General features: G+C 58.2%; 11 protein-coding genes across 11 annotated transcripts; 8 read left to right on the top strand and 3 right to left on the bottom strand.

The window, feature by feature from the left end:
• Positions 1-91: 91 nt before the first annotated feature.
• ACRALDRAFT_205054 (uncharacterized protein) lies at positions 92-1,147 on the bottom strand (the record flags this gene model as incomplete). Its single annotated transcript, XM_071021586.1, has 1 exon — positions 92-1,147. One exon carries the CDS (start codon positions 1,145-1,147, stop codon positions 92-94), a length of 1,056 nt encoding a protein of 351 aa, XP_070880142.1.
• A 324-nt stretch (positions 1,148-1,471) lies between these two features.
• ACRALDRAFT_1059211 (uncharacterized protein) lies at positions 1,472-4,303 on the top strand. The gene has a single exon (XM_071015992.1). It carries the CDS (start codon positions 1,839-1,841, stop codon positions 4,200-4,202), a length of 2,364 nt encoding a protein of 787 aa, XP_070880141.1. The 5' UTR covers positions 1,472-1,838; the 3' UTR covers positions 4,203-4,303.
• Positions 4,304-4,652: 349 nt separating this feature from the next.
• Positions 4,653-6,895, top strand: ACRALDRAFT_1059212 (uncharacterized protein). The gene has a single exon (XM_071015993.1). The coding sequence runs from the start codon at positions 4,928-4,930 to the stop codon at positions 6,368-6,370; it is 1,443 nt and encodes a 480-aa protein (XP_070880140.1). The 5' UTR covers positions 4,653-4,927; the 3' UTR covers positions 6,371-6,895.
• ACRALDRAFT_2024975 (uncharacterized protein) lies at positions 6,570-8,034 on the bottom strand (the record flags this gene model as incomplete). Its single annotated transcript, XM_071020277.1, has 2 exons — positions 6,570-7,450; positions 7,509-8,034. 2 exons carry the CDS (start codon positions 8,032-8,034, stop codon positions 6,570-6,572), a joined length of 1,407 nt encoding a protein of 468 aa, XP_070880139.1.
• Positions 8,035-8,314: 280 nt separating this feature from the next.
• Positions 8,315-10,216, top strand: ACRALDRAFT_1078433 (uncharacterized protein; the record flags this gene model as incomplete). Its single annotated transcript, XM_071018775.1, has 5 exons — positions 8,315-8,541; positions 8,609-8,805; positions 8,874-8,941; positions 9,059-9,865; positions 9,937-10,216. A coding segment is annotated over exon 4 (721 nt), but the record flags the coding sequence as incomplete, so codon positions are not given.
• A 159-nt stretch (positions 10,217-10,375) lies between these two features.
• ACRALDRAFT_1059213 (glycoside hydrolase family 125 protein) lies at positions 10,376-12,605 on the top strand. Its single transcript, XM_071015994.1, has 4 exons — positions 10,376-10,656; positions 10,754-11,967; positions 12,036-12,203; positions 12,294-12,605. Exons 1-4 carry the CDS (start codon positions 10,526-10,528, stop codon positions 12,398-12,400), a joined length of 1,620 nt encoding a protein of 539 aa, XP_070880137.1. The 5' UTR covers positions 10,376-10,525; the 3' UTR covers positions 12,401-12,605.
• Positions 12,606-14,282: 1,677 nt separating this feature from the next.
• On the top strand, positions 14,283-15,825 carry ACRALDRAFT_205058 (uncharacterized protein; the record flags this gene model as incomplete). The annotated part of the gene is made up of 2 exons (XM_071021588.1): positions 14,283-14,762; positions 14,860-15,825. 2 exons carry the CDS (start codon positions 14,283-14,285, stop codon positions 15,823-15,825), a joined length of 1,446 nt encoding a protein of 481 aa, XP_070880136.1.
• Positions 15,826-15,977: 152 nt separating this feature from the next.
• Positions 15,978-17,625, bottom strand: ACRALDRAFT_1045733 (uncharacterized protein; the record flags this gene model as incomplete). The annotated part of the gene is made up of 2 exons (XM_071015404.1): positions 17,508-17,625; positions 15,978-17,421 (listed from the first exon to the last, which is right to left on the bottom strand). Exons 1-2 carry the CDS (start codon positions 17,591-17,593, stop codon positions 15,978-15,980), a joined length of 1,530 nt encoding a protein of 509 aa, XP_070880135.1. The 5' UTR covers positions 17,594-17,625.
• A 299-nt stretch (positions 17,626-17,924) lies between these two features.
• ACRALDRAFT_2051148 (uncharacterized protein) lies at positions 17,925-19,327 on the top strand. The gene has a single exon (XM_071021598.1). The coding sequence runs from the start codon at positions 18,035-18,037 to the stop codon at positions 19,055-19,057; it is 1,023 nt and encodes a 340-aa protein (XP_070880134.1). The 5' UTR covers positions 17,925-18,034; the 3' UTR covers positions 19,058-19,327.
• Positions 19,328-19,574: 247 nt separating this feature from the next.
• Positions 19,575-20,276, top strand: ACRALDRAFT_1073328 (uncharacterized protein). The gene is made up of 2 exons (XM_071018088.1): positions 19,575-19,824; positions 19,888-20,276. Exons 1-2 carry the CDS (start codon positions 19,653-19,655, stop codon positions 20,229-20,231), a joined length of 516 nt encoding a protein of 171 aa, XP_070880133.1. The 5' UTR covers positions 19,575-19,652; the 3' UTR covers positions 20,232-20,276.
• Positions 20,277-20,646: 370 nt separating this feature from the next.
• Positions 20,647-23,710, top strand: ACRALDRAFT_2092861 (uncharacterized protein; the record flags this gene model as incomplete). Its single annotated transcript, XM_071022606.1, has 3 exons — positions 20,647-20,912; positions 20,978-23,477; positions 23,576-23,710. 3 exons carry the CDS (start codon positions 20,647-20,649, stop codon positions 23,708-23,710), a joined length of 2,901 nt encoding a protein of 966 aa, XP_070880132.1.
• Between the last annotated feature and the right edge of the window lie 657 nt (positions 23,711-24,367).

The following is a 24,367-nucleotide window of genomic DNA, read 5'->3' as shown; positions in this document are numbered from 1 at the left end:
GGACGTCGGAAGGTGGTATTGTCCTTTACCTGGTTTTACTCAAGAATATAACTGCCCTTCTCGTGGGAACGTTTCAAGTTCCCCCGTCTCTCTACTCGTCCATCTGCCACGCGTAGTCCAGACCCTTATTCCTCTCCCTCCGATTAATGGCCCTGAACCGCTCGCCTTCAAAGCCGTTGCTCCTATCAACCCCGTCCCACCTGTACCCCGGCCGAATCCCATACCGGTTCGGCTGTGCAGCGCCAGTATACACCGGCTTCCTCCCCTTTCCTTTCTTCCCCTTCACCCCCGCGCCATCGCCACTACCCCCGGTGGTATCCATAAACTGCGCCATGGGGTCATTCCACCTCTGCCTCTCCTTCAGCTCGCGGTTCATCTCCTCGTCGTCGGCCGTCCTTGCAAACGCCATGGTCTTGGCCTCTTCGAGCGCCTCCCTCCTGGCCCGGGCATCGGCAGCCTGCACGTCGCCGCGCGCCGTCGTCTTAGCCTGCCTCTCGCGGTCGCGCTCCTCCTGCTCGGCAGCCATGCGCCGCGCCTCGGCGCGTTTCATCGCCACGTCGACGCGCCGGCCCGTGGCGTCGCGGTAGACCGTCTCTTCCTCCTCGTGTTTCTTGCCGCCTTTCTTCTTGCGCAGCGCGGCGAACTCGGCTTCCTCGGCTTCGCGGCGCTTCTGGAGCTGCGCGGCGACCGAGGCGGCGGATTGTAGCCCGGCGTGGGTGCCGTCGCTCATCTTGACGACGGATTGGTCGGCTATTGTGGGGAGTTCATCGTCGGCGTCGCGCGCTGCGGCGGATTCGGCGGCTGCGGAGGCTAGGATGGCGTCTGCTGCTGCGGCGTCGCTGTCGGTAGCTGGTGGTCTTGTGGAGGAGGAGGTGGAGGATGTTGTGGTGGTGGTTTTGGAGGGACCATTGAGAGACTTCCAGTTGGATTTCTTGCTGCGGCGAAAGTCGGCGCTCGTGCCGGAGATGGTTACGGAGCCATCTAATGTGGGGTCGTCGTCTTGTGTGGAGGAAGAGGGTTTGGCCCAGGAGTCGTCATCGTCAGCGATGATGAGGCCTTCGGTGGCTTGCTTGCGTTTGCGTTTCTTGGATGGTTTGGGGTCGGCTACGAGGTAGCGAGTGGCTAGGAATGACGAGAGATCGGACATGTGGACGTCTTTGATATTATGTGGTGTAGTACTTAGGCGTGAAGATAGGGATCAAGAGAAGAATGAAGTTGGCTTGTCAGCTGGTCTACTCAAAAAAGTGACGACAGGACCAGGAGCTCCCTGGACGGAGCAGCATGCAGGCAAAGGGTTACTATGTATATATACGAATATTCAAGGACCGCGAGTTCTGGGCGGTATATATGGAAATATCCGAGTTCCTGATTACATAAGCGCCTAAGCGGCATATCCGCATACCATCTTTGGTGGGTTGACCAAGTAAACGGAGGTCAATCGTCCAGCGACCTTACCTTTACCCAATTCAACAAGCCATGTCATGTCTACTGCCTGGCCCGGGTGCTTGATCAGCCTTCTGTACATACAAAGCTGAAGGCTCTCTCGAATTCTGCAGGCGTTGGTCTCAAGTCTAATTAGGTGCTTAGTCCTCCTTCTTCATCTCGAATCACCACCCACCGACTTCCACGGCATCGATGAGCATCCAGAACACAAGAAGCAAAGCATCACAGTATTCCAGACACACTTTCGAGCCCTACAGTCCCGACTTGGTGGCTGAACAACCCGCCTCGGCGCTCTCCGACTGTCTGAAAAGACACTGGCTACTGGCTACCGTGCCCCGTAAGGTGTGCATGGTCGAATCGCGCGGCCATCAACCCCTGAAGGTCCCTCTGTCTTGATGCAGTCCCCCGATCGAGATGCCTCACCCTCCGCCTCGCTGCAGACCTTGCCGGCGGCACACCCCGCCGTAAGGTCTTCCAAGGTCTCCGTGCCGGAAGGCCGACCGCTTTCGCAGTCCGAAGTCACGCTGCCGTATCGAAGGCCGAACCCGTCCACCGCCTCTCTCTTCGCATCGACTCAGACACCCCCCGGTTCGAGGTCCATATCGCCCTCGGGACGCGCTTCTCCGGCGAGGAGCCATACGGGATCTGTACTCGGCGGAGCTGGGGGTACCAAGTCGCTCGCTGATAGTGCTGGCGACAACCCGGGTGATCTCCTCAACCTCCTCCTCAAGTCGTTCGTACCCCACGTCGCTATCTACACGTCGGAAGAAACGGCCGAGTTTGCCAGGGGCAAAGGCTTCAAAAATGGCCTGTGGGAGCTTCTTCGTCCGTTTGGCGAGAAAGTGCAGGGCAAGGTGACCATCCGGGACAGCAATGGGTTGAGCCGGACGTGGGAGGATTTCGCCATCCGGTTTGTCCGTTTGGGGGATGACCTCCAGGGACCCGATTTGTCCTCCAGCGGGATCAAGGGCGGTGCTGCTCCGACGACCACCGATGGGCTGACCGAGAATGCGGCACAGGAAAAGCAAAGGCTAGAGGCCGTCGAGTCGGTCGTTGATCGGCATCTCCAATACGCCGAGCACTCCATGTCCAACATACCGCACCAAGGACAACATTTCACGAGGCAGGGCTTGGATATCGATGCCGCTTCCCCGTACTACTCGCTCTACATACGCCGGCTCTTATCTGGGATCCCCGTCTCACCACACGAGACGTTCTCTCACCCGGTGGCATGCGTCATCGCAATCAGCTCACAAAGCAAGTCACCGATAGAAGAACTGCGCACGCTATACAACGAGACACGGCAGGGAGACAAGAAGCTACCTGAGTGGGTGGATGGCGAATATCTCCGGTACTACGTGCTGGTGCACGACGAAGAGCGCGACGACATCACCAGGTCTCTCTCGCTGTTCGAACAGATGAAGCGCCATTTGGGACTGCACTGCCATCTCCTCCGTCTCCGGAGTAGCCAGAGCGCAGAGACGGACGACGACAGCATACCGCTTCCCCGGAGCGACTGGATGACGGCAGAAGAAGAGCTGGCGGATCTCCGGAAAAGTGAGGACGACGAGGATTTCGAGGACCCCACAAGACACATATTCGAGTCGGATGCGACGGCCATCCGCACTTTTGTGCGCGAGATGGTTACGCAGTCGGTCATCCCGACGATGGAGCGGCATGTGGCCATCTGGAACGACCAGGTGGCATCGCGGCGGCGTGGTTTCGCCGGGCGATTCATGAACCTGTCGCGGAAATGGGGCGGCTTTGGGGGCAGCTCGAGGTCGTCCATCGGCGCGGCAGGGTCCGATGCCAGCTTTGAAAGCCTGGGATACTACCCGGCGGATAGCTCGGAAGCCATCATGCGCAAGATGGCGGATTACTGCTTCATGTTGCGCGACTGGAAGTTGGCGCAGTCGACATACGATCTCCTACGGTCCGATTTCGGCGACGCCAAGGCTTGGAGGTACCACGCGGCGAGCAACGAGATGGCGGCAGTCAGCCTGCTCATCATGGCGCAGAACACATCGTCCAAGTCGCGGGCCGAAGCGCTGGATCAGATGCTAGAATCGGCTTTTTACTCGTACCATACGCGGTGCAGCGCGCCCTTTGGAGCGCTCCGGTCCCTCACCCTAGGTTTCGAACTGCTCCGTCTCCAGGGAGGGAGCAATATCGACAAGGCAGCGAGCTGGGCGTCTCGGCTTCTAGAATCGAGGATACCGGGCCCGATAGCGGACGCCTTGCTCAAGGAACGACTGGCCATCTGCTACGCGTCCAAGGTCGGGGCGGTGACCGGGTCCCTGGCGTCGTGGGGGACACGGACGCGCAAGGCGGGGTTCTGGGCGGTCCTGGGGGCGGAGGCGTGGGTGAAACAGTCGAAATACATCCAGGCGCAGCGGTGTCTCAACGAGGCCCAGCGGCTGTACACCGACCTAGGGTACGAGAAGGGCGAGGTACGGTTCGCGCTCGCCGGCGAATTCGTGCGGGGACTACAGCGGCACGTGGACGAAGGCCTACAAGCGCCGCTGAATGGTAGCCTGCAGGGAAGCACGCTGGGTGTGGATCAGGACGAGGGGCCGGTGGTGGATGAGGAGAGCGAGGCCTTGGATGGGGGCGAGGAGGCGGTTCGGACGAGGAGAGCGAGCCGTGTTGTCGCAGCCACAGCGAGTCTCGAGACGGCTCCTTTGCATGATGTGCCACCTCCACTGGGAGAGGAGGAGGCTGGAGAGAAGCCGAGTTCCGCACAGGATGATTTTGGGTGAGGCGGCTAAATCTGCTGTGATAACGGACGTTACTGGGGAAAGTAGATGATATCAGGGGTGGGAGTAGAACTACCGTATGCCGTAATATACGTTACCTCCACTAACAGGTCCGGTCCACTATCTTGAGACTCTTCTAATCCTGTGTCGGCGAGAGGGCAGCACCTATCTTGTTCCTCGATTCGTCCTATTAAGGGGGCCTTTAAAAGGGGCCCTTGGAAGAGACCGGACACTACCTACGAAGTACAAGGTACATTGTACATTGTACCTGGTATCACGACGCTGGTGGGGGTGGGTGAAGGTGAGTGGGGCCGGTACTACGCCGTAGGTACAGTGAGGTCATCTTATCGGATAAGCCAGGGATGTTTGGCGCGCTGATAAGATAAGAACGACCTCACGACCTGTCGACTGCGTGTGTTGAGAAGCTGCCTGCTTTCATGCCTCCCAACATACGCTGCACAGAACCATTTTCAAAAGGCAGGCACTGATTTCCAGCCAAAGAGGTTTCTCTCCTGCATCTATAGAATCTGCTCTTGGTCGCAGACACATCTCTTCACCCACGAGGACGACTTGCAACCGTAGACCGCTTCCACCGAAGCCTCGTCTCTCGTCTCGTCTCACGATCCAAGATTCATATTTCCCATCTTATACTGAGCTATCGCAGGCTCTGGGAGCCAAAAGAAAGACGATTAAAGAGACGACACCGCTGTCCAAACCACTCTGCTATCATGGGCGAGCTTGTCGAATATTTAATCCAGAACGACCCTTCTTTCCGCCGAGCTCGCCTCCCCGCTCTCTACTCTGATTTTCGCACCCAGAAATCTCTCAATCCAGATGGTTATACGGCCAATGTGACCGCCTGGCGCTCGGCTCTCGCCCGCCTTGCGTGGAACGGCCAGATTTCCGACATCTCGACCGCAGCCTCACCGTCATCCCCATCGTCCTCACAGCGTCTCGTCCTCGATTGCGACGCAAAGCTCCCCGCAAGGTTGGAATCTCGGCAATTCGGCCGCCCGCTGGCCCTCGGCACGGTAATCCGTGACTCGCTCGACAACGGCGCTCTGTTTCCCTTGCAGGATTTCCTCGGCAGGCAAGAAAGCATATATCACACAAGTGGCGGTTGGAGCAGCGTACCCTGGCGCGCTGCGGTATGGGCGGCCCGTCAGCTCGGTCTCGGAGCGCCCTCGGCGACGCGCGAGGATACCATACCCAAGGGTCGCTTCGTCGTCCTCGCCAATGTGGAGAAGGCGGCAGCGTCCGTGGCGGAGGCCATCGCCGCACGGAGGAGCGACTCGCGCTTCGAGCGGACATTTACCCGGCGCGACTTTGTTCGCGAGCTGCTCGTTGATAATCACTCCGTGCCTCCCCTATCCGGGACAGACATGGACGTTCTCCTTCGGTTCCTGGAGAGGGAGAAGGGCCTGGTGGCCGGCGACGAGCGGACGGTCCGGATCCGCGGCGGGGCGGATGCAAGCGAAGAGCCGACCATCACCACGGAGGACGAGGCGGTCGCGGAGCTGCGGGCCCTCATGGCCGACCTGCGACACCAGACGGCGCTCCTCGGCTCGCGCGTGGACGAGCTGACGGCCGAGGCCAAGGCGGCCGTCGCAGCGGGACGGGGCAGCAGCCACGCGACAGCGCTGGCCCTGCTCCGTCGAAAACGGGTGGCCGAGGATGCGCTGAAGCGGCGCGGCGCGGCACTGGCGCAGCTCGAAGACGTGGCGGGCAAGCTGGAGCAGGCGCGAGACCAGGCGCAGATGGTGCGGGTGATGGAATCCAGCGCGGGGGCGCTGGCGACGCTGAACCGGGAAGTCGGCGGCGTGGCGCGGGTCGAGGGCGCGGTGGAGGCGCTGAGGGAGCAGGTTGCCGAGACGGACGAGGTGGCGAGGATCCTGGAGGAGGATGCGGCGGCGAGCGGGGCGGAGGCTGTGGACGAGGCCGAGGTGGATGCCGAGTTGCGTGCTATGGAGCTGGCGGAGCAGGAGCGGGAGGCCGAGGAGATGCAGAAGAGGTTGGACGAGGCGGGGATTGTGCCGAGCGAGACGGTCGCTGCGAGGAAAGAGGAGGAGAAGGAGGAGAAGGAGAAGGAGGCGCAGAAGAACAGGCCGCTTACCCCTACAACCGAGGCAGCGGAACGGTTGATGGAGATGGTCCTGGGAGAGACGCCGTAGCCGGCTCGAGAATAATATTAACGATGCCATGGATTATAATAGGGGGCATGGGGGTATATTTGCTTTCTTCTCTTTTCTCCGTTCCCTCGTTCTCTATATCCAAGGCCTTTATACAAAGTGGGCGCTATACCTTGGCTCTTCCCCACGCATGCCGCGAATGCAGCTCCTATAATGTTATGTATCAAACTTGCTTCCAATCTCATGCCGTCGTATCTATGTCCCTGTCTGACCCTGTGCTTCCTCCTCCTTCCTCCCTACTTGGAGTCCCGAGTTGTATTACCGAGGGAGAAGGCTGCGCTAGTGGCGGTGGTGGCGGTGACGGCGGTAACGGTGACGGTAATCTGGCGTCCCCTGTCTTTGGACTACTCGCAGAAACCTCCTCTTGTTCTCCTGACTGACTAGGTCCCCCAGCTTCACCCGCAGCCTCAGCGGCGTCCTTCTCCCCAACTTCTTCCTCTTTGCCCTCGTTAGCCTTTTCTTCTTGCCCGCCCTGCTTCGTCTGCACCACCTCGTCCCGACTCCTCCTCGCACTGGTGATCAGATCGCGAAAGCTGGTATCGTGAAGGCTCGCCCACGCGGCGGCGTCAAAATCCTTATCCTTCACCGCAAAGGCCCTCGCAACCCCGTTGTTACCAGCAAACATGGCCGCCTTCCCGCCCTGGGTGCGCTCCCAGACGTCAAGGTCGTGCAGGAGCTCGGCGCGGCGCTTGGGACGCGACGAGTCGCAGTTGGCGTTCCAGAGGGTGATCCATTCCTTGTGCCGCCGCTCGAGGAGCTGCCGGGACCCCGTGGTCGAGAGGCCTAGCTCGGCCATCTTCTTGCGCAGCGCTTGGTCTTTGAGAATCGAGTAGTTGATGGCCGGGAGACGTTCGGGGCGTTTGGTTGCTGGTGGTTGGCGCGTGGAATTGAGGAGGAGGATGGAGGTGTTGGTGTCACTACTGGTGCTGCGTTGGCCGCTGGGTCGGCTGGCGGAGGATGCAGGGTCGGGTGGTCCCGTGCATGTGTCGAGGTGTTTGAAGACTTGCCATTGCTTCATGCGGGCTTGGCATATGGGACAGGGGACGAGGCCGTCTTCGGGTTCTAGGAAGGGTCAGAACGGGCGGGGTACCATCGGGGGAGTACTTCTTGAATCGCATACCATATGTATCGTCGTCCTGTTCATCCATGGCGTCGTCATCCGAGTCGGCGACGAGTATTTCTTCCGTCGACGACGCAGCCGCAGGGGTGTTTCGTGCCTTGGCGCTGTTTAACCTGGCAGAACTCCGTAGTCTCTTGACTACCGGCTCTTGGAGAACGTCGTCACCTTCCCGATCCACCAGTTTCCGTTTCGGAGACGATTTCCTATTCGTATCCACCGACGGACCGGCGCGCGCAAAGTCGAGGGCGGCCTTGCGCGCCTTGGAGAAGGATTCGACCACCTCGTCCATGGACCAATTGTTGCGCAGCTTAGACTCCTGGTCGGCGGAGCGGCAGAGCGGGCAGCGACCGTCGTTGGCGAGGGCATGGCGGATGCAGAGAGAGCAGAAGGTGTGGCAGCACGAGGTGAGCATGGGCGTCCTGTAGAAGTCTTTGCAGACCTGGCAGCGAAGGGATGCTTCGACGGCGGCGAGGCCTGAAAGAGGCGTGGAGAGCCAGTCGGTCGAGTCGGGGACATCGGTTGCCATGGCGAGCGAAGGATACGGGAGCAATACAATACGTAGCTGGTCGGCAATGAGCGTTGAAATACGCCGAGAACAAGCCAAAGAAATTATTCCAGGGAGTCTGTCCGGGTCAGTCGCGTCTGGCGTCACGATCCCATTAAAGAGATATGTCCCTACAGGGGTCCCCTTGTCGTTGGGTCCGATGTATTACGCTACATCACGTGACCACGCGTCACCACCCTTGTCAGTCCAGGGCGCGTCGCAAGAATCCCTTTTACACTTCACCGAGCCATGTCACCTTGAAGCTTTTGATTCTCATTTGACAATACCGCCACCTTGAGAAAGGGAGACAGAATACCAAAGAAACTCGGCCTGTTTCTGTGCCCTGAAGGAGTCGTTTCTGGTCTTGTTCACTCATACAATGGACGACTACAAGAAATATCTGGCCGAACGCCTCTTCACGGAGGATAAGATGGTCACTTATAGAACCCTCAGTCGAGCGCTGCAGGTGCATGTCAATGTTGCCAAGGCGTACGTTTGTCAAGACATTTACCACTTCAACCTCAGACCATTGAATCCCAGTGACTAACGGTAGCAGAATGCTCTATGACTTCCACAGATGGCAAAATGCAATGACCAACGGCAAAGTCCACGCAACATATCTCATCTATGGCACGAAGAAGCCGGAGGTACAAGACGATGGGGACGTCGAAATGACCAGTCCAGCTGTTGAAGGCTCGGACGAACCGATCTTCACGCAGACGTTGACCCTAGCGTCCGAGGACCGTCTGCCAGGTGAGCGTCGTGTGCCTCTACTCCTTACATGAGGTTGTCGAGGATATGGTGTGCTGATAGGTTTCAAGAGGTTTTGGCTACTTACCATAGTGTTGCATCATTCCAGGTCTACAGCCTATCGGCGCATCCTCTAAAGGTGAGGCTGCACGATTCATCCTTCTTGCCTATCCGGAAAGCCGGCGTTCTTAACTGGATAAGCAGGAGCTCCAACTTTTGCCTGATGTCTCACGAGAGGTATTGAACTATTCGCAAGAGGAATCGACCGAACGGAGTAAAAAGTACGGATCCATTTCCAATCCGAGCATGACCAAGAGAGACCGTCAGGGAAAGCGACCCCACGCGGTATCTGCTTCGTCTTCGAAACCTGTTGAGAAGAAACCCGTCGAGAAGAAGCCTGTCGAGGAGAAACCTGCCGAGGAGAAGCCTTCCGCGAAGAAACCTGTCGAGAAGAAACCCACCACGCCAGCAAGCAGCAGTGGGACCAAGAAACCGACCGATACGGCTGCCAAAGTCAAGGAAGAACCGAAAGAGGCCCCCGTGAAAGAAGAGAAACCGACAAGGGCCAGCAAGGTGGCCACGCCTACTCTGAAGCGGGGCGGCTCCTCGTCATCGGGTGGAATCATGTCTGCTTTCTCCAAGGCGGCCGCCATAGCCTCGTCCAAATCCGCCTCGGCATCATCGACACCGAAGCGCGAGGAGCCGACGCCAGTCTTGTCGGACGACGGCGAGGACGATTCCGAGTCGATTCCGGCTCCGAAAAAGGTTGCGGCAGAGTCGGTTTCGAAGATGAAGAAGCAACGGGAAGAGGAACTGCGGCGCATGATGGAGGAGAGCGACGGTGAGGAGTCTGAACGGAAAGGGGAGGAGGAAAAAGAGGAGGACGAGGACGAGGACGAGCCGATGGAAGAGGCGCCAGAGCCCGAACCGGAGGCGGAGCCGGAGACCAAGGCGGAGGAGGAAGAGCCCGCGGAGATCGTTTCGGCCTCGGGCGATGGCCGTCGACGGGGCAGGCGCCGGGTCATGAAGAAGAAACAGACCATGGATAGCCAGGGGTATCTGGGTAAGCTACGCTGCACGCGCACGAGACATGACGAGTACCGAGTACGACTAACGCCGAGTTTTCTACTACAGTCACGACCCAGGAGCCTGGGTGGGAGTCGTTCTCGGAAGACGATACACCTGCGCCGACGTCATCCAAGCCGAAGGTGTCCTCAGCGACCAATTCGTCGGCGGGGAGCCAAGGCGCGAAAGCGAAGAAGCCTGGTGCAAAGTCGCAGGGGAGCATCATGTCTTTTTTCTCTAAAAAGTGAGCAGTTCTGAAAGTGAAGCAGTCCTGTCTGTTGGCCCAGTATCATGAGGTGGGATTGCATAGGCAAGAAATATAAACAATAGTATATACGATTAAGCCGAGGAGTACCAATTCCTCCGTTAATAAGCCGTCGATTGCCGCACCTACGTAATTGGCACACGCTACTGGCTCACCGAGGTTCCCCACCCGCACACCGAACGCTGAACGTTGTACTCGTACTTCGTATTCCTCGCTCGAAGCCACATTCTCCCTTCTTCCCTACGTCTCTTCTCAGTGCACATCACTTGCTTTCTTTTCTTCCCCCATTGCCCATTGGGACTTCGTCCATGTCGCAGCATTCTTAATTTCCTTCTGTTCCCTCTCGTCACGCCGTGATCTGGCGTTTCCCGTCTTCCTGTCTCGCGTGACAGAATGGACTCCCTCCTACCATTCCTCCCGCTGGTCAGTCTCTGGGTTGCATACTCTTCGGCGGAACAACCGGCGATACCAGGCGTGAATGCCGCAGCTTGTCCCAACTACGCCGAATACTCCAAGTATCCGCAGTGAGTGCGCCGCTGTCTCGGACCTTTGCCGAGCTCCCATGCGAAAGACAGCCTTGGGCTTGCTAATAATCGACGCCTCTGCCTCCCTACACATTAGCCGTCCTTTGAGCAAAGGGCCCCTTGCCCTGCCTTTTCAACGACCCGACCCTGTTTGCCGAACCTTCCACTCGGACGAGATCGAGAGAGTCATCCAGGATGTCACTTCGCGCATGAAGGACCCCGACCTGGCAAGGCTATTCGAGAATGCTTTCCCCTCGACAACCGATACCACCATCAAATTTCACACCGACGGCACCGACACCGGGGTAACAGTCCCATTCGGCGACGACATCTATGGCGCCGACGAGGGCATGTGGCAGGGCCCGCAATCGTTCATAGTCACGGGCGACATCACGGCCGAATGGCTGCGCGATTCCACCAACCAGCTGTCGCCGATCCAGCCGCTGGCCAAGAAGGACCCGGCCATCTACAAGCTGATCCTCGGCGCCATCAACACGCAGTCCGAGTACGTCATCAAGTCGCCCTACTGCAACGCCTTCCAGCCTCCCCCGATCAGCAAGCTTCCAGTGAGCCACAACGGGCAGGACGACACGGTGCGCCCGGCGTACGAGCCTTCGTTCGTCTTCGAGTGCAAATACGAGCTGGACTCGCTCGCCCACTTCCTCGCCCTGGGCAACGACTTCCACCAACACACGGGGTCGACCGAGTTTCTGCACGGCCGGTGGTTCAAGGCCGTCGACGCGCTGCTGGGCGTGCTGGAGCAGCAGTCGCGGTCGACGTTTGACCCGGACACGGGCCGGTTCGTGCGCAACGAGTACACCTTCCAGCGGCCCACCAACACGGGCACCGAGACGCTGAGCCTCGACGGCGTCGGGAACCCGCTCAACTGGGGCACGGGCCTGGTGCGGTCGGCGTTCCGTCCCAGCGACGACGCCACCATCCTCGGCTTCTTCATCCCGGCCAACGCCATGATGGCCGCCGAGCTGAAGAGGACGGCCGCCATGCTCGAGGGCGCCGGCAAGGGGAAGCTGGCGGGGACGCTGAGCGCGTGGAGCAAGACCATCTCGGACGGGGTGTGGGAGCACGGCGTGGTGACGCACCGCAAGTACGGCGAGGTGTTTGCGTACGAGGTGGATGGGTACGGCTCGTCCATTCTGATGGATGATGCCAACTACCCTTCCCTCCTGGCCCTGCCGCTGATGGGGTTTGTTGATGTCGACAACGAGGTGTACCAGAACACGAGGAGGATGCTCTTGGAAAAGTCGGGCAACCCGTATTACCTGACGGGGCAGGAATTCCGGGGCATTGGGGGTGAGTTGCGCAGCCTCCGGTTGCATAGCTGAGCCCGTTTGTGCTAACATTTATTTCTTACCGTAAAGGTCCTCACATTGGTCTCGTCAACGCATGGCCGATGAGCCTGTTGAATCAAGCGCGAACTTCAAACGACGACGACGAGATCAAGGAATGCATCGGCCTGGTCCTGAACTCGGCCAAGCTGGGCTTGGTGCACGAGAGCGTGAATGTCAACTACGTGACGTCTTATACCAGTAAGTCTTGGCCAGTCGACCGCACGTCTATTCTATTTCTCTCCTCTTTCTCCCCTGACCCCCCTCCTCTTCTATGCTAACACCTAACAGGGAGTTGGTTTGCATGGGCGAATGGTGTGTTTGCCGAAACCATCTTGGACATTGCCAAGCGAAAACCGCATCTCATCTTTACCGAGCCGGATCCTTATGAGATGTGATGGGGTGGCGAGTGTTAGGCAAGGATTGAATGGGCAGAAACTGAAAAGACGAGTGGAAGAAGACCTTGACGCGAGCCTAGGCAACATGGATACCCTAATAGCGTTCTCATGGTAGAGATGCATGGATATAAGAAGCTGTTAAGCATGTATTAGTATCGACGACATGAGAAGAGCCCAAGGCATGGGACTGTAATGAACGATTCCGAATTGCTTTTCGTGTCCTTGACTTGTACGTCTCATAGACCAAACCATAGGAAGAACGAGCCGACAGACAAGAAGTAGAAAACGCAGTGTCGACAGGCCGTGATGCTGAAGATCCCCTGAAAATGTTGTATTGGGGTTATCTCAGCAAGCTCAGACCACCCTGGGGCATAGTGTGGCGTAGGTACGAAGATTATACAAAATTATCGGTAAGGTACGTATATATGGGTCTATTATAGAGGTTTAGCCAATCAGAGACCTTTATTCTGTTTATACTAGACATGCCCGCAGGATGGTCTGAGTCCCGAACGCAAACAGAACCGTAATCAACGAACGCTGGCTCGACCGCGTTTACGAACAACCACGATATTATCGTTTTAAAGGTCTGCCCAATCGCTCAATTTTACTAAGCCTAGGCTAATCAATTTAATCAGGTCAATCAGGTCCTTCAGGGTCCTTTAAAGGAGCGCCCGGTTACTCGATTCAATCAGGTCAATCCGGGCCCTTCAAAAGACCGCCCGGTCGCTCGATTCAATCAGGTCAATCAGGTCCTTCAAGGTCCTTCAAAGGAGCGCCCGGTTACTCGATTCAATCAGGTCAATCCGGGCCCTTCAAAAGACCGCCCGATCGCTCGATTCAATCAGGTCAATCCGGGCCCTTCAAAGGTCCTTTAAAGGATCGCCCGGTCGCTCGATTCAATCAGGTCAATCCGGGTCCTTTAAGGTCCCTCAAAGGACCGCCCGGTCGCTCGATTCAATCAGGTCAATCCGGGCCCTTCAAAGGTCCTTTAAAGGATCGCCCGGTCGCTCGATTCAATCAGGTCAATCCGGGTCCTTTAAGGTCCCTCAAAGGACCGCCCGGTCGCTCGATTCAATCGTTAGTCAAAGGACCGCCCGGTCACTCGATTCAATCAGGTCAATCCGGGTCCTTTAAGGTCCTAAAGGACCGCCCGGTCGCTCGATTCAATCGTTAATTAAAGGACCGCCCGGTCGCTCGATCAAACCTACTATCTAAGCTTTTCCTACGCTTAACGATCCTCAGGATATAATTTACTTAGCGATATCTGGTGTGTGGGCGAAGATAGAGGGGGGACTACGCTTAGCTCTGCGTTCGTTCCTCAGACGTTTATTCTAGGCATCCCAGAAATACCAAGTCAATGTACCTTTTGTGGCGTGTGGCTCAGGTTTACACCTATTAAGTGCATTTTTTGCATTTGTGTGACTTAAGCAGAACTATGTCACTATGTACACCACGAATTAGCCGGGAAGCCGCCCACTACTTCCACGCGCACGCCTAGAATCAAAACGTCTGAGCCCGCTGAGATAATATTGGGGCCTTATAGGGTGTTGACAGTGGCGGGCTACTGAGACCGTGCGGCAACAGGTGGTACCAACTGCGACTTCCCATGGCAAGACATTCACGTGCAAAGGGCAGGCCTCTATCTCATGTCCTATGCCCTCACTTCATATGCCTCACTCTCACGGTCGCAACACTCACCATATCATCAGCTATAGGCAGATATCCCAAAGCAAGTATGCGTTCTTAGAGTCCACCGCTTACCTCCGGTTCGAACGACAGTTAACCATCATCAGATTGACGCCCACTGACGACAGACCCACCATCACCATCTCATTCTCATTCCTCCTCATCTTAGGACAAGAAACCCCGGCTACCTTCAAACATGGGGGAACCCATACAAGCCCTAAAGAAACAAATCAACCTCCTCCGGGGCTGGCCCTCCCCCTCCTTCCTTCCCTCCGAAGCCCTCAAGGCCGCCACCGTCCGCGCCCTCTCCGACCCCGCCGTCTCCGTGCCGGGTCTACAGTACGGCCCCGATCCCGGCCTCCGGCCCTTACGTGAAGCCCTAGCCGCCTGGTTATCCCGCTTCTATGGCGGAGTTCCCGACCCGGAACGCATCTGCATCACAGGCGGCGCGAGCCAGAGCATCGCCAACATCCTCGCCAGCTTCACCGACCCGGCCGTCACGCGCGCCGTGTGGGTGGCTGCGCCGTGCTACTTCCTAGCTTGCCCCATATTCGAGGATGCCGGGTTCGGAGGCCGGATGAGGGCCGCCCCGGAAGACGAGCAAGGGGTGGATGTCGACGCTTTGGACAAGCGAATGCGACGCTTTGATGAGGCGTGGGAGAGGGAGTGTCCTACGGTGCGTGATTCTCAAACAAACATCCCCATTCTCCACTGGACCTAGTCGAACTGACAGCATCGCGCCAACGACGGGCGCAAAACCCCCGGAATCATAGGACCCTGACCGTGTCAAGAAACTCAGGCACCGCAAACTGTACCGCCACCTCATCTACCTCGTGCCCACCTGCGCCAACCCTTCGGGGAAAACCATGCCCCTACCGCGCCGCGAAGCCCTCGTCCGCCTCGCCCGTCGCCACGACGCCCTCCTCCTCGCCGACGACGTCTACGATTTCCTCCAATGGCCCCTCGACCCGCCACCGTCCGCATCCTCACCCCCATCCTTCCCTTCCTCTCCTCCCCCCGTCTCCTTCCCCCCCTCCTCCCCCAACCTCCGCCTCCCGCGCCTCAGCGACATCGACGCCCGCCTGCCCCGCCGCGAAGACGAAGTCGCCGACCCAGCCCGCTTCGGCCACGCCATCTCCAACGGCTCCTTCTCCAAAATCGTCGCCCCGGGCGTCAGGACCGGCTGGGTCGACGCGTCCCCCGCCTTTTCCTACGGCCTCTCCCAGACGGGCGCCAGTCGGAGCGGTGGCGCCCCGAGCCACTTCGCCGCCGTGGCCCTGTGGGAGATGTTGCGGTCGGGCGACCTGGAACGCCGGCTTCGCCACGTCATCGTCCCCGCGCTCCGTACCCGGCACGCGCGCGTCGCTGCTGCCGTTGATGCTTTGCTCGTCCCGCTCGGCGTCCGGACCCGCCGGTCCAGCTTGCTCGGCGCAGACGTCTACGGGGGATATTTCATCTGGTTGGCCTTGCCAGATGGGGTCGAGGCGGAGGCCGTGGCTCGGCGGGCTCGGGACGCTGAGGCGCTGATTATCGCGCCGGGGGAGTTGTTCGAGGTGTACGGCGATGAAGCGTCTGCCAGATTTGGCCGGGAGCTGAGGATATGTTTCTCGTGGGAAGAGGTTGAGGATGTTCTGGAGGGAGTGGAACGGTTGGCGACAGTTGTGAAGGATGTGAAAGAGGGCAGGGTTCCAGTGAACGAGTGTTCTTCTGCTGCTGGCAGTCTTGAGAATGCCAAGTAGGCAACGGCCTTTCCGTGTATGCAGCCAGCGCACCTGAACCGGAAAAAAAAGAAAAAAGGGGTATCATTTGCTTTACAATCCTTGCGCTAATAACAGTTAATGATGGTCAAACACAACCTCCCACGTCCTCCTACGCCTCCCACGCCTCCCAACTACCATCCCCATGTCCTGCTCGAAGCGGTAAACACCGGTGGCTTCCACTGGATACGTTCTGGATCGATCACGCGCCTCTTTTTCGTCTTCTGCTTCTCCCACTGCAGTATCAGCTTCTCCGGAATCACAATCTTGTGCTCGCCCCGGTGGTAGATCTGCATCCTCAGCGCGCCGAGCGTGTGCTCCACGTCCTGGGGGGTCATGGAGAGCGCCGTCGAGATGTGCTCGATGGTCACCTTCTCGTCGCGCTCGTTGAACCCCACGAGGAGGTCGATGATGTTCTCGCCCCAGTACTGCCGGTAACTCAGGAGACCCAGGTCCGACAGCGGCTTCTCCGGCGACCCCAGCTTGCCCTCAATCTTGGACAGCTCGTACGAGAACTGGATCAGCAGTCGCCCGTAGCCCTTGCGCTGGTACTGCGGCAGCGTAAGGATGCAGGCAACGTTGTAGCCGTCGGCGCTCTCCTTCTCCTTGGAGAAGTACCCCACGAGATGGAACCCCTTTTCGTCCCGGACCGTCATGACGTAGAACAAAAAAGGGTCGACGTCGTAGTAGAGCGTCTTGTGGTCGAGGAACATCTTGGACAGGAGACACAGGTTGCGGCACCATGTGCGCTGCCTCCGTCCGTCGATCTCGAAAAAGGAGACCGACTCGTCGCGGTAAATCTCGTTGCCCGGCGGGTGCTGGAGCGTGCACTTGGTCCTGTGTCGCGAAAAGGCCTTGAAGTCTCCGTAGTACCCTAGGCAAAACTCGCAGATGTACATGACGTCTTCCATTCCGAAAGCCTCGGGGTAGGGAGAAAAGTACCAGGGGAAGAGGTCGTGTTTGCCAAACTGCACTTTGGAGATGTTCCGGATCCGCGAAATCTCGGCCGGGTTCTGCGTCATGCTGCCGTGTGTACGCAGCTTCTCAATCTCGGCCTGGCGACTGAACCCGTTCGTCTCGGGCCGCTTGGGTTCCGCTGCCGCAACCGCCGCCCCGGCTCGTGCGCCTTGGCCGTCCACTTCCATCTCGTCCCCCGCCGCCGGCGTTGATACGGCCTCGCCATTCACGGGTGTCTGGGCCTGGCTCTCTTCGGCGGGCGTAAGCTTCTGATTCGATTCGGTGGTGTCGGCAGTCGGGCGCGGCGTGGTGACCTCAGACGCCGACGCCACCGACTGCTCCCTCTTGCCTGGCCTCTTTTGGGACTTTTTTGGGTGTGACTTTTTCGATACCGTCGAGCCTTTTTTCCCTTTGCCTTCCTTGAGCTTGTCCTTCTCGGGATTCGGCCACTCCACGTCCTGGTCGAAATCTATCCGGGCTACAGGCACCCACTCGTCGAGACGCTTGTTGAAGTTGTCGAAGTTGCAGTAGAATTGGCGGCCGCTCCTCGTTTGCTTGATGCTAAGGATTTCGGCGCGGCGCGGTACGCCATCCTTTGTCACCATGGCGATGCATCCGATCCTGCGAGGCCAGGTTAGCATGGAGATTCGACCGGAAGAAAAGCAGTTATGTAGGGTCGAGGGGCAGCCGAGGGGCAACAGTCGTACTTGAGCGTATCCGGAGTGGCCTTTCCTTTCTGCCGTGGCTCTTCGGAGCCAACAGTGGCCTCAACCTTTGGGGGGTTTTGCGCCATGATGGAAATCGATGTCTGGGATGGAATTCGATGAAAGTCGATGAAAGTCGATGCGACTGTCGAGGACAGGGATGGGAAAGTGACGTTTGCCGCCTGGGCGCAAAGAGATCTAAAGTGTTTCGGCAGAAAACGCCCCTCAAGAAAGCGGTGTGTGAGATAAGAAGGATCCTGATAAGAATTCTGCTCCATTCGCTTATTTCGTTGATATTGTTACAGAAATCTCTCTTTAGTGAATATCTGTTAGCTACATAGGATACACGACTTATCTCACCGAGGTACCTCGTGAGAGGTATCTTAAGAATTCAGAGACTTCACCATCACCAGCTTTTCACAGACTTGGATATATGAGATAGATAAGGAAGGCTAACCTGCTTGTCGGAAGTTTTCCCGACACTTATGGACACTTGTTCGTTTGGTACGATCTCAAAGTGACCATTCTTCATGACAAGAGACAACATGGCAACTGAACTATCGTCAAATTGGAAGAAGCTTCAGGCGCAAATCAAAGCGGAATCCACCACCACCACCAGCTCAACCGCGAAGACTGCGTCTGGGTCTCGGAAAAGGAAAGCGACTCAACCAACAACGACAACTAAGACGTCGCGGCCAGCCAAGAAACAAAAATCCGTTACCCTCTCGATCCCTCCGCCAGGAAGATCCGCCGACAAGGCCAAGCCCAGAGCGAGGATTCCCAATCTCACGGCCCGGATGGGTGCAGGCCAGAGCTCCAAGATCGACACCGGGCCCTCACCGTCTCTCGCTTCATGGGCAGCCGAGAATGACATCTCGCCCGAGTCACTGGCCGAGGCGTACGGGCTGGGGTTGCGGAACAACTCCCTACTCACCTCGGAAGAGGAGAAGGTAAACGCGGGACTCACCGAAAACCTCGAGGTGGGCAAGTACATCGCCATCGACTGCGAAATGGTCGGCGTCGGGGAAGGGGGCTACGAGTCGGTCCTGGCGCGGGTCAGTCTCGTGGACTTTCACGGGCGGCAGGTGTACGACTCGTACGTCAAGCCGCAGGAGCGCGTGACGGACTGGCGCACGGCCATCACGGGCCTGACGCAGAAGCACATGCGGTTCGCGAGGGATTTCGACGAGGTGCAGAGCCAGGTGGCCGAGCTGCTGCGGGACAGGATCCTGGTCGGGCACGACGTCAAGCACGACCTCGACGCGCTCAAGCTGAGCCACTCCGTGCGCGACATACGCGACACGGCCAAGTTCCCTGGGTTTAAGCAGTACGGCAACGGGCGGAAACCGGCCCTGGCGAGGCTGGCGAAGGAGATCCTCGGGGTGGAGATCCAGGGCGGGGCGCATTCGAGCGTGGAGGACGCAAAGGTCGCCATGGCGCTTTTCCGGCGGCATAAACCTGCGTTTGACGTGGACCATGCGAACCGGTTTCCCACGGCTGCGGGCAATGCGAAGGCCGGAGTCAAGAAGGCGAAGAAGAAGAAGAAGAAATAGGGAAAGGAATGAAGCCGGCGTTTCGGGAGGCGAGCTGCGAACATGTTCTGGGATACCCTGTTTTTCTGTCTGGTCTGCTTCGTGTGGTGGGACGACTATTCATATGCCTTTACAATGTCAATGCATAAATGAGATATGAGATGCTTACTGTCAAGCAAGTAGATATCTCGGATTGACGGTGTTCTGTAGATCATAGATGACATGATAGCGAAGACGTTGGAGTCCAATGCGCGCCTCGCACCACAAGCTCCCTTTCCAGGCTGATACTTTGTACACATGTTTCCACGCTGAAAACTCAAAGGAAATAAAGAAAGGCAAAAAGTAAAGAACCTCTGCTTCTTTAGGTATTGAAGGTCCATCTTCACCTGACGAGACGAGGGTTCTGTATTTTAGATCTCGGTCTGCTCGGTGAAACGTGGGCCGGACCGGAGTATTACTAAGCACATCAGGTGCAGGGTCTGTGCACTATCGTCGCGTCCACACGCGTCTCGAGATTAAGTGCCATCACCATCCGCCTCTCACCGTACCTAAGAAGCCACCGCAACAGCCAAAACAATTCCTTTGTTAGCAGTACGAATATCGAAGACTTTCCGACATGTCCCAACCCATGTTTACAATCCAATCGGGCGAAAGTGAACCGCCCAAGGCCATCGCCAACCTGCTCCCCTGCCGCATCCACTGCGAGGGACCTGTGGACTCGGCTCACGCCTTCTGGAAGCCCACTACAACCACAACGACAAGTTCTGAGCCGTCAATTAGGCCGGGAGGTAAGCCCATCCGTTCTCACCTGGATTACACTAGAAATGGGGGAGACTCATATGAAGTTCTAGATGACAACAAGACGGCCTACTTTCGCGGCAGAAAACTACAAGGCCGGAGCGTGAGGTTACCGGACGGATATCGGGGCGTCGTGGTGGAGAAGCAGTCTGAAAACCAACCAACGGAAAGAGAGGCACGGCGACACCTTGACGAAGTAAATGGCCATGAGCAGGAGGAGGATGAGGGAGAGAAGGAGAAGCTGGGAGCCATGCAAATCACGGCCAAGTTTGACCAAGTCGTGGTCTGGGGACACGAATCGACAGCGAACGCAGAGACAGATCCCCATGTGAGAGGCATGGAAGAATGGGTGCAAGTAGCGGAGCGGATACACTCGTACTCATCGCAAGAGAAATAAAGGCGGCATCCCATTACAATACTTGAGTTGAACGACGAGTACTCGCTGAACCACAGTAATCTCGGTCAAGTCCCGGTGAAGCCCGGTGAGGACAACGCGAGGTCACGTGCTATATTAAGCCGAATTCGATTTAGCGTAAGGTCAGGCCTGCAATCAATTAAAGGCCCGTCGCGCTAAAACGCGTCAGGGGCGGTGAGGACCCCGCACGCGTCTTTGCCAATCAATTTCGCCGTTTCCCGTTTATTCCCCCCTTGCAACTTTTCAGCCTCAACACCAACTCACTGACTGCCTTGCCCTAGGGACGATCCTGACGACTGGATACTCCACCAGCAGCTCACCACAACCGTCTTCAATCCATCATCTTTATCGTACGAACAAGGAATACAACAGATCGACAACACCCCCACCAGGCATCATGGCTGCCTCGAGCGATGCCGGCTATCTCATGTCCGACAGGGCGACAACCCCCAGGAGATTCCTTCATCCAAGCTCCTCCGCCGGCTTTCGCCCGCGTGCACCACCTTCCGAGGGTACCAACGCCATAAGTGACGATGAGGCCGAAGGCTTCGCCGATGACCAGGTTCCCCGGAGCTCCAGGATACAGGATCCCGCGAGCGTCCCCAAGGTGGAGGACAAGATTGGCCTCATGGTCCAGGAGCACTTTGAGGCTTTCATCGAGGGGTAAGTGGCAAGAATTCCGAGCATCCATTCCTCGTACTGACCAAGGCTCACCCTTGCCACGACAGATTCATCGAGGAACCAACCCCATCCGGCGCCGCCCCGACCCCCAGCGCCGCCGCCGTCACCACCGACAAATACTATGTTGCCCAGATTCACGGTATGCGCACCTACCAGCTCTCGACCTTTTACGTCGACTTCAAGCACCTCGCCAGCTGGCAGAATGGCGAGCTGGCCGACGGTATCATGCGCGGCTACTACCGCTTCCTGCCCTTCCTCACCGCCGCCCTCCACAACATGATCGCCAAGCATGAGCCCCAGTACTTCCGCGAGCATCGCCAGCCCACCGCCTCCAGCAACCTGGCCACCTCCGCCGCCAGCAATGCCGGTTCCGCCAGCCAGTCCGAGCTCGGCTCCAAAACGAGCAACCAGCAGACCGACAAGCTCTTCTCCATCGCCTTCTACAGCCTGCCGCTGGTCTCCCGCGTCAGGAGTCTACGGGCCGCCAACATTGGTCAACTGCTGTCCATCTCCGGTACCGTCACCCGAACCTCCGAAGTCCGCCCCGAGCTGTCCGTGGCCACCTTTGTCTGCGAGGCATGCCGCACCGTCGTGCCCAACGTCGAGCAGACTTTCCGCTACACCGAGCCCACCCAGTGCCCCAACAGCATCTGCTCGAACCGCCAGGCCTGGCAGCTCGACATCCGCCAGAGCACCTTTGTCGACTGGCAAAAGGTCCGCATCCAGGAGAACAGCTCCGAGATCCCCACCGGCAGCATGCCGCGCACAATGGATGTCATCTTGCGCGGCGAGATTGTCGATCGCGCCAAGGCCGGCGAGAAGTGCATCTTCACCGGTGCCCTCATCGTCGTCCCCGACGTCAGCCAGCTGGGCCTACCCGGCCTGAGGCCGACGGCCGTGCGCGACGACAGGAATGCCGCCCGTGGTGCCGCCGACGTCGGCGGCGCCGGCGTCACCGGTCTCAAGTCCCTGGGCGTCCGGGACCTTACCTACCGCCTGGCTTTCCTCGCCTGCATGGTCATCCCGGATACGTCCTCGCCGGGCCAGTCGTCTTCCGGGCAGATGGCCGATATCATCACCTCGCTGACCCAGGGCCACTCGACCGACTCGGCCGAGACCGTCGAGGAGGCCCAAGCCGCGGTGCTCGCCTCGATGAACCCGGCCGAGATCGAGGAACTCCGTGACATGGTCCACAGCGATCACATCTACTCGCGCCTGGTCCAATCGCTGGCCCCCATGGTCTACGGGCACGACGTGGTCAAAAAGGGGCTTCTGCTCCAACTCATGTCGGGCGTGCACAAGACGACCGCCGAAGGCATGGAGCTCCGCGGCGACATCAACATCTGCATCGTCGGCGACCCGTCGACCTCCAAGTCTCAGTTCCTCAAGTACGTCTGCTCCTTCGCGCCTCGGGCCGTGTACACCAGCGGCAAGGCCTCTTCGGCCGCCGGTCTCACGGCCGCCGTCATCAAGGACGAGGAAACGGGCGAGTTCACCATCGAAGCCGGCGCCCTTATGCTGGCCGACAACGGCATCTGCGCCATTGACGAATTCGACAAGATGGACATTGTCGACCAGGTCGCCATCCACGAAGCCATGGAGCAGCAGACCATCTCCATCGCCAAGGCCGGTATCCAGGCCACCCTGAACGCCAGGACGTCCATCCTCGCCGCCGCCAACCCCGTGGGCGGCCGCTACAACCGCAAGGCGACCCTCCGCCAGAACATCAACATGAGCGCGCCCATCATGTCGCGTTTCGACCTCTTCTTCGTCATCCTCGACGAGTGCTCCGAGTCGGTCGACCGGAACCTGGCCGAGCACATCGTCGGCGTCCACCAGCTGCGCGACGACGCCGTCGAGCCCGAGTTTAGCACCGAGCAGCTGCAGCGCTACATCCGCTTCGCCCGCACCTTCCGCCCCGAGTTCACCGACGAGGCCCGCGAGACCCTAGTGCAGAAGTACAAGGAGCTGCGCGCCGACGACGCCCAGGGCGGCGTCGGCAAGAACAGCTACCGCATCACCGTGCGCCAGCTCGAGAGCCTGATCCGCCTGTCCGAGGCCATCGCCAAGGCCAACTGCGTCGAGGGCATCGCCTCCCACATGGTCATCGAGGCCTACAACCTCCTCCGCCAGAGCATCATCTCCGTCGAGCACGACGACGTCGAGTTCCGCGAGGAGGAGGAGTTAGAAGGCGGGTTCGGCGAGCCGCCTCTGGAGGACGGCGCGACGCTGCGGAGGGCCGCGCGGGAGGCGTCCGGTCAGCCGGCGGACCTGGAAGACGAGGACATGGCCGACGCGCAGCAGCAGCAGCAGCAGTCTCAGCCTGCGGAGAAGAAGAAGCAGACCATTACCTACGACAGGTACATCGGCATGGTCAACATGTTTGTGCAGCGCGTCAACGAGGACGAGGCCTCCAGCGGCGAGGGCATCGACGGCGAGACGCTGGTGCAGTGGTATCTCGAGCAAAAGGAGGACGAGCTGGAAAGTGAGGAGGACTACAACCGCGAGCAGGGGCTTGCAAAGCTGGTGTTGAAGAAGATGGTCAAGGTATGTCTCCTCGTTTTAATTCTTCTGTATTTTTCACCTCCTTTACTTTCTTGTCATCCTCTTGGGCAGACGGCAGCTAACATGTCCCTCTTCCACAGGAACGCATCCTCATGGCCATCCGGAGCTCTGCGACCGAAGACACCGACGGAGACAACGCCGGAGAAGGCTCATCGTCGGCTGCCGAAAAGATCGTTTTCATCCTACACCCAAATTGCGCAGTCGAAGAGTTCTAATCTTGCGATTGGCTTGCGATTTGCGACTATGGTGGCTTCTTCCGTATTTCTGTCTTGCGGCACATGTATGGACGTAGATGTATGTTTGTATATATACGCCGCATCGCGCTGGTTTCTGGCTCACGAGGTGTCATGATGGAGGAGTTGAGGATGATACGACATATATGGCGGCGTTTAGGAGTTTGGTCGCATGATAATCAGCGAGATGGCAATGGAACGAGACGGGAAAATAGACCATCGAGAGCATCGGACTTGAAGATGAACTCTCCCATCCAACACTTTGTCAGCCCTTTACTTCCGAGGATATTCTACATTATTACACGGTCATAGACGCGGGAGACTGCAACCTCATGCCAGCGGGTTGCGCCTCGACTCTCGTCTACCCACTCACCCCCTTTCCTCAGCTTCAAGACCCAGCGGATCACTCCCAATAGACACGATATAAAAGATACGGGTTTCATCATTTACTTAAATTCTCGCTCAGTGTCTGCTGCGTCGTACGGGCCACGTTGCTGCGGCTTTCGCGTGCGCATCCTTCATCCTCCCTGAATCTCCCAACCACCTACACCTAACCTTGCCGCAGCGCCGCAGCGACCCAATGCGGCTCGTCGCCGTCGCTGCTCATCCATTCGTCCGAGTCCAGAGGAGGAATAATTC

This window comes from Sodiomyces alcalophilus (assembly GCF_042370955.1).
Source record: "Sodiomyces alcalophilus JCM 7366 unplaced genomic scaffold ACRALscaffold_1, whole genome shotgun sequence".
Lineage (NCBI taxonomy): Eukaryota > Fungi > Ascomycota > Sordariomycetes > Glomerellales > Plectosphaerellaceae > Sodiomyces > Sodiomyces alcalophilus.
This window is presented reverse-complemented; position numbering and strand designations above follow the sequence as displayed.

Bases quoted from the DNA above. Each gene is read 5' to 3' on its own strand.
- ACRALDRAFT_1059211 (XM_071015992.1), top strand. From the start codon at position 1,839: ATGCAGTCCCCCGATCGAGATGCCTCACCCTCCGCCTCGCTGCAGACC.
- ACRALDRAFT_2051148 (XM_071021598.1), top strand. From the start codon at position 18,035: ATGACAAGAGACAACATGGCAACTGAACTATCGTCAAATTGGAAGAAG.
- ACRALDRAFT_1059213 (XM_071015994.1), top strand. From the start codon at position 10,526: ATGGACTCCCTCCTACCATTCCTCCCGCTGGTCAGTCTCTGGGTTGCA. The intron at 11,968-12,035 runs GTGAGTTGCGCA...CTTACCGTAAAG, and splicing joins GGAATTCCGGGGCATTGGGG to GTCCTCACATTGGTCTCGTC. The intron at 12,204-12,293 runs GTAAGTCTTGGC...AACACCTAACAG, and splicing joins CTACGTGACGTCTTATACCA to GGAGTTGGTTTGCATGGGCG.
- ACRALDRAFT_1059212 (XM_071015993.1), top strand. From the start codon at position 4,928: ATGGGCGAGCTTGTCGAATATTTAATCCAGAACGACCCTTCTTTCCGC.
- ACRALDRAFT_1073328 (XM_071018088.1), top strand. From the start codon at position 19,653: ATGTCCCAACCCATGTTTACAATCCAATCGGGCGAAAGTGAACCGCCC. The intron at 19,825-19,887 runs GTAAGCCCATCC...ATGAAGTTCTAG, and splicing joins GCCGTCAATTAGGCCGGGAG to ATGACAACAAGACGGCCTAC.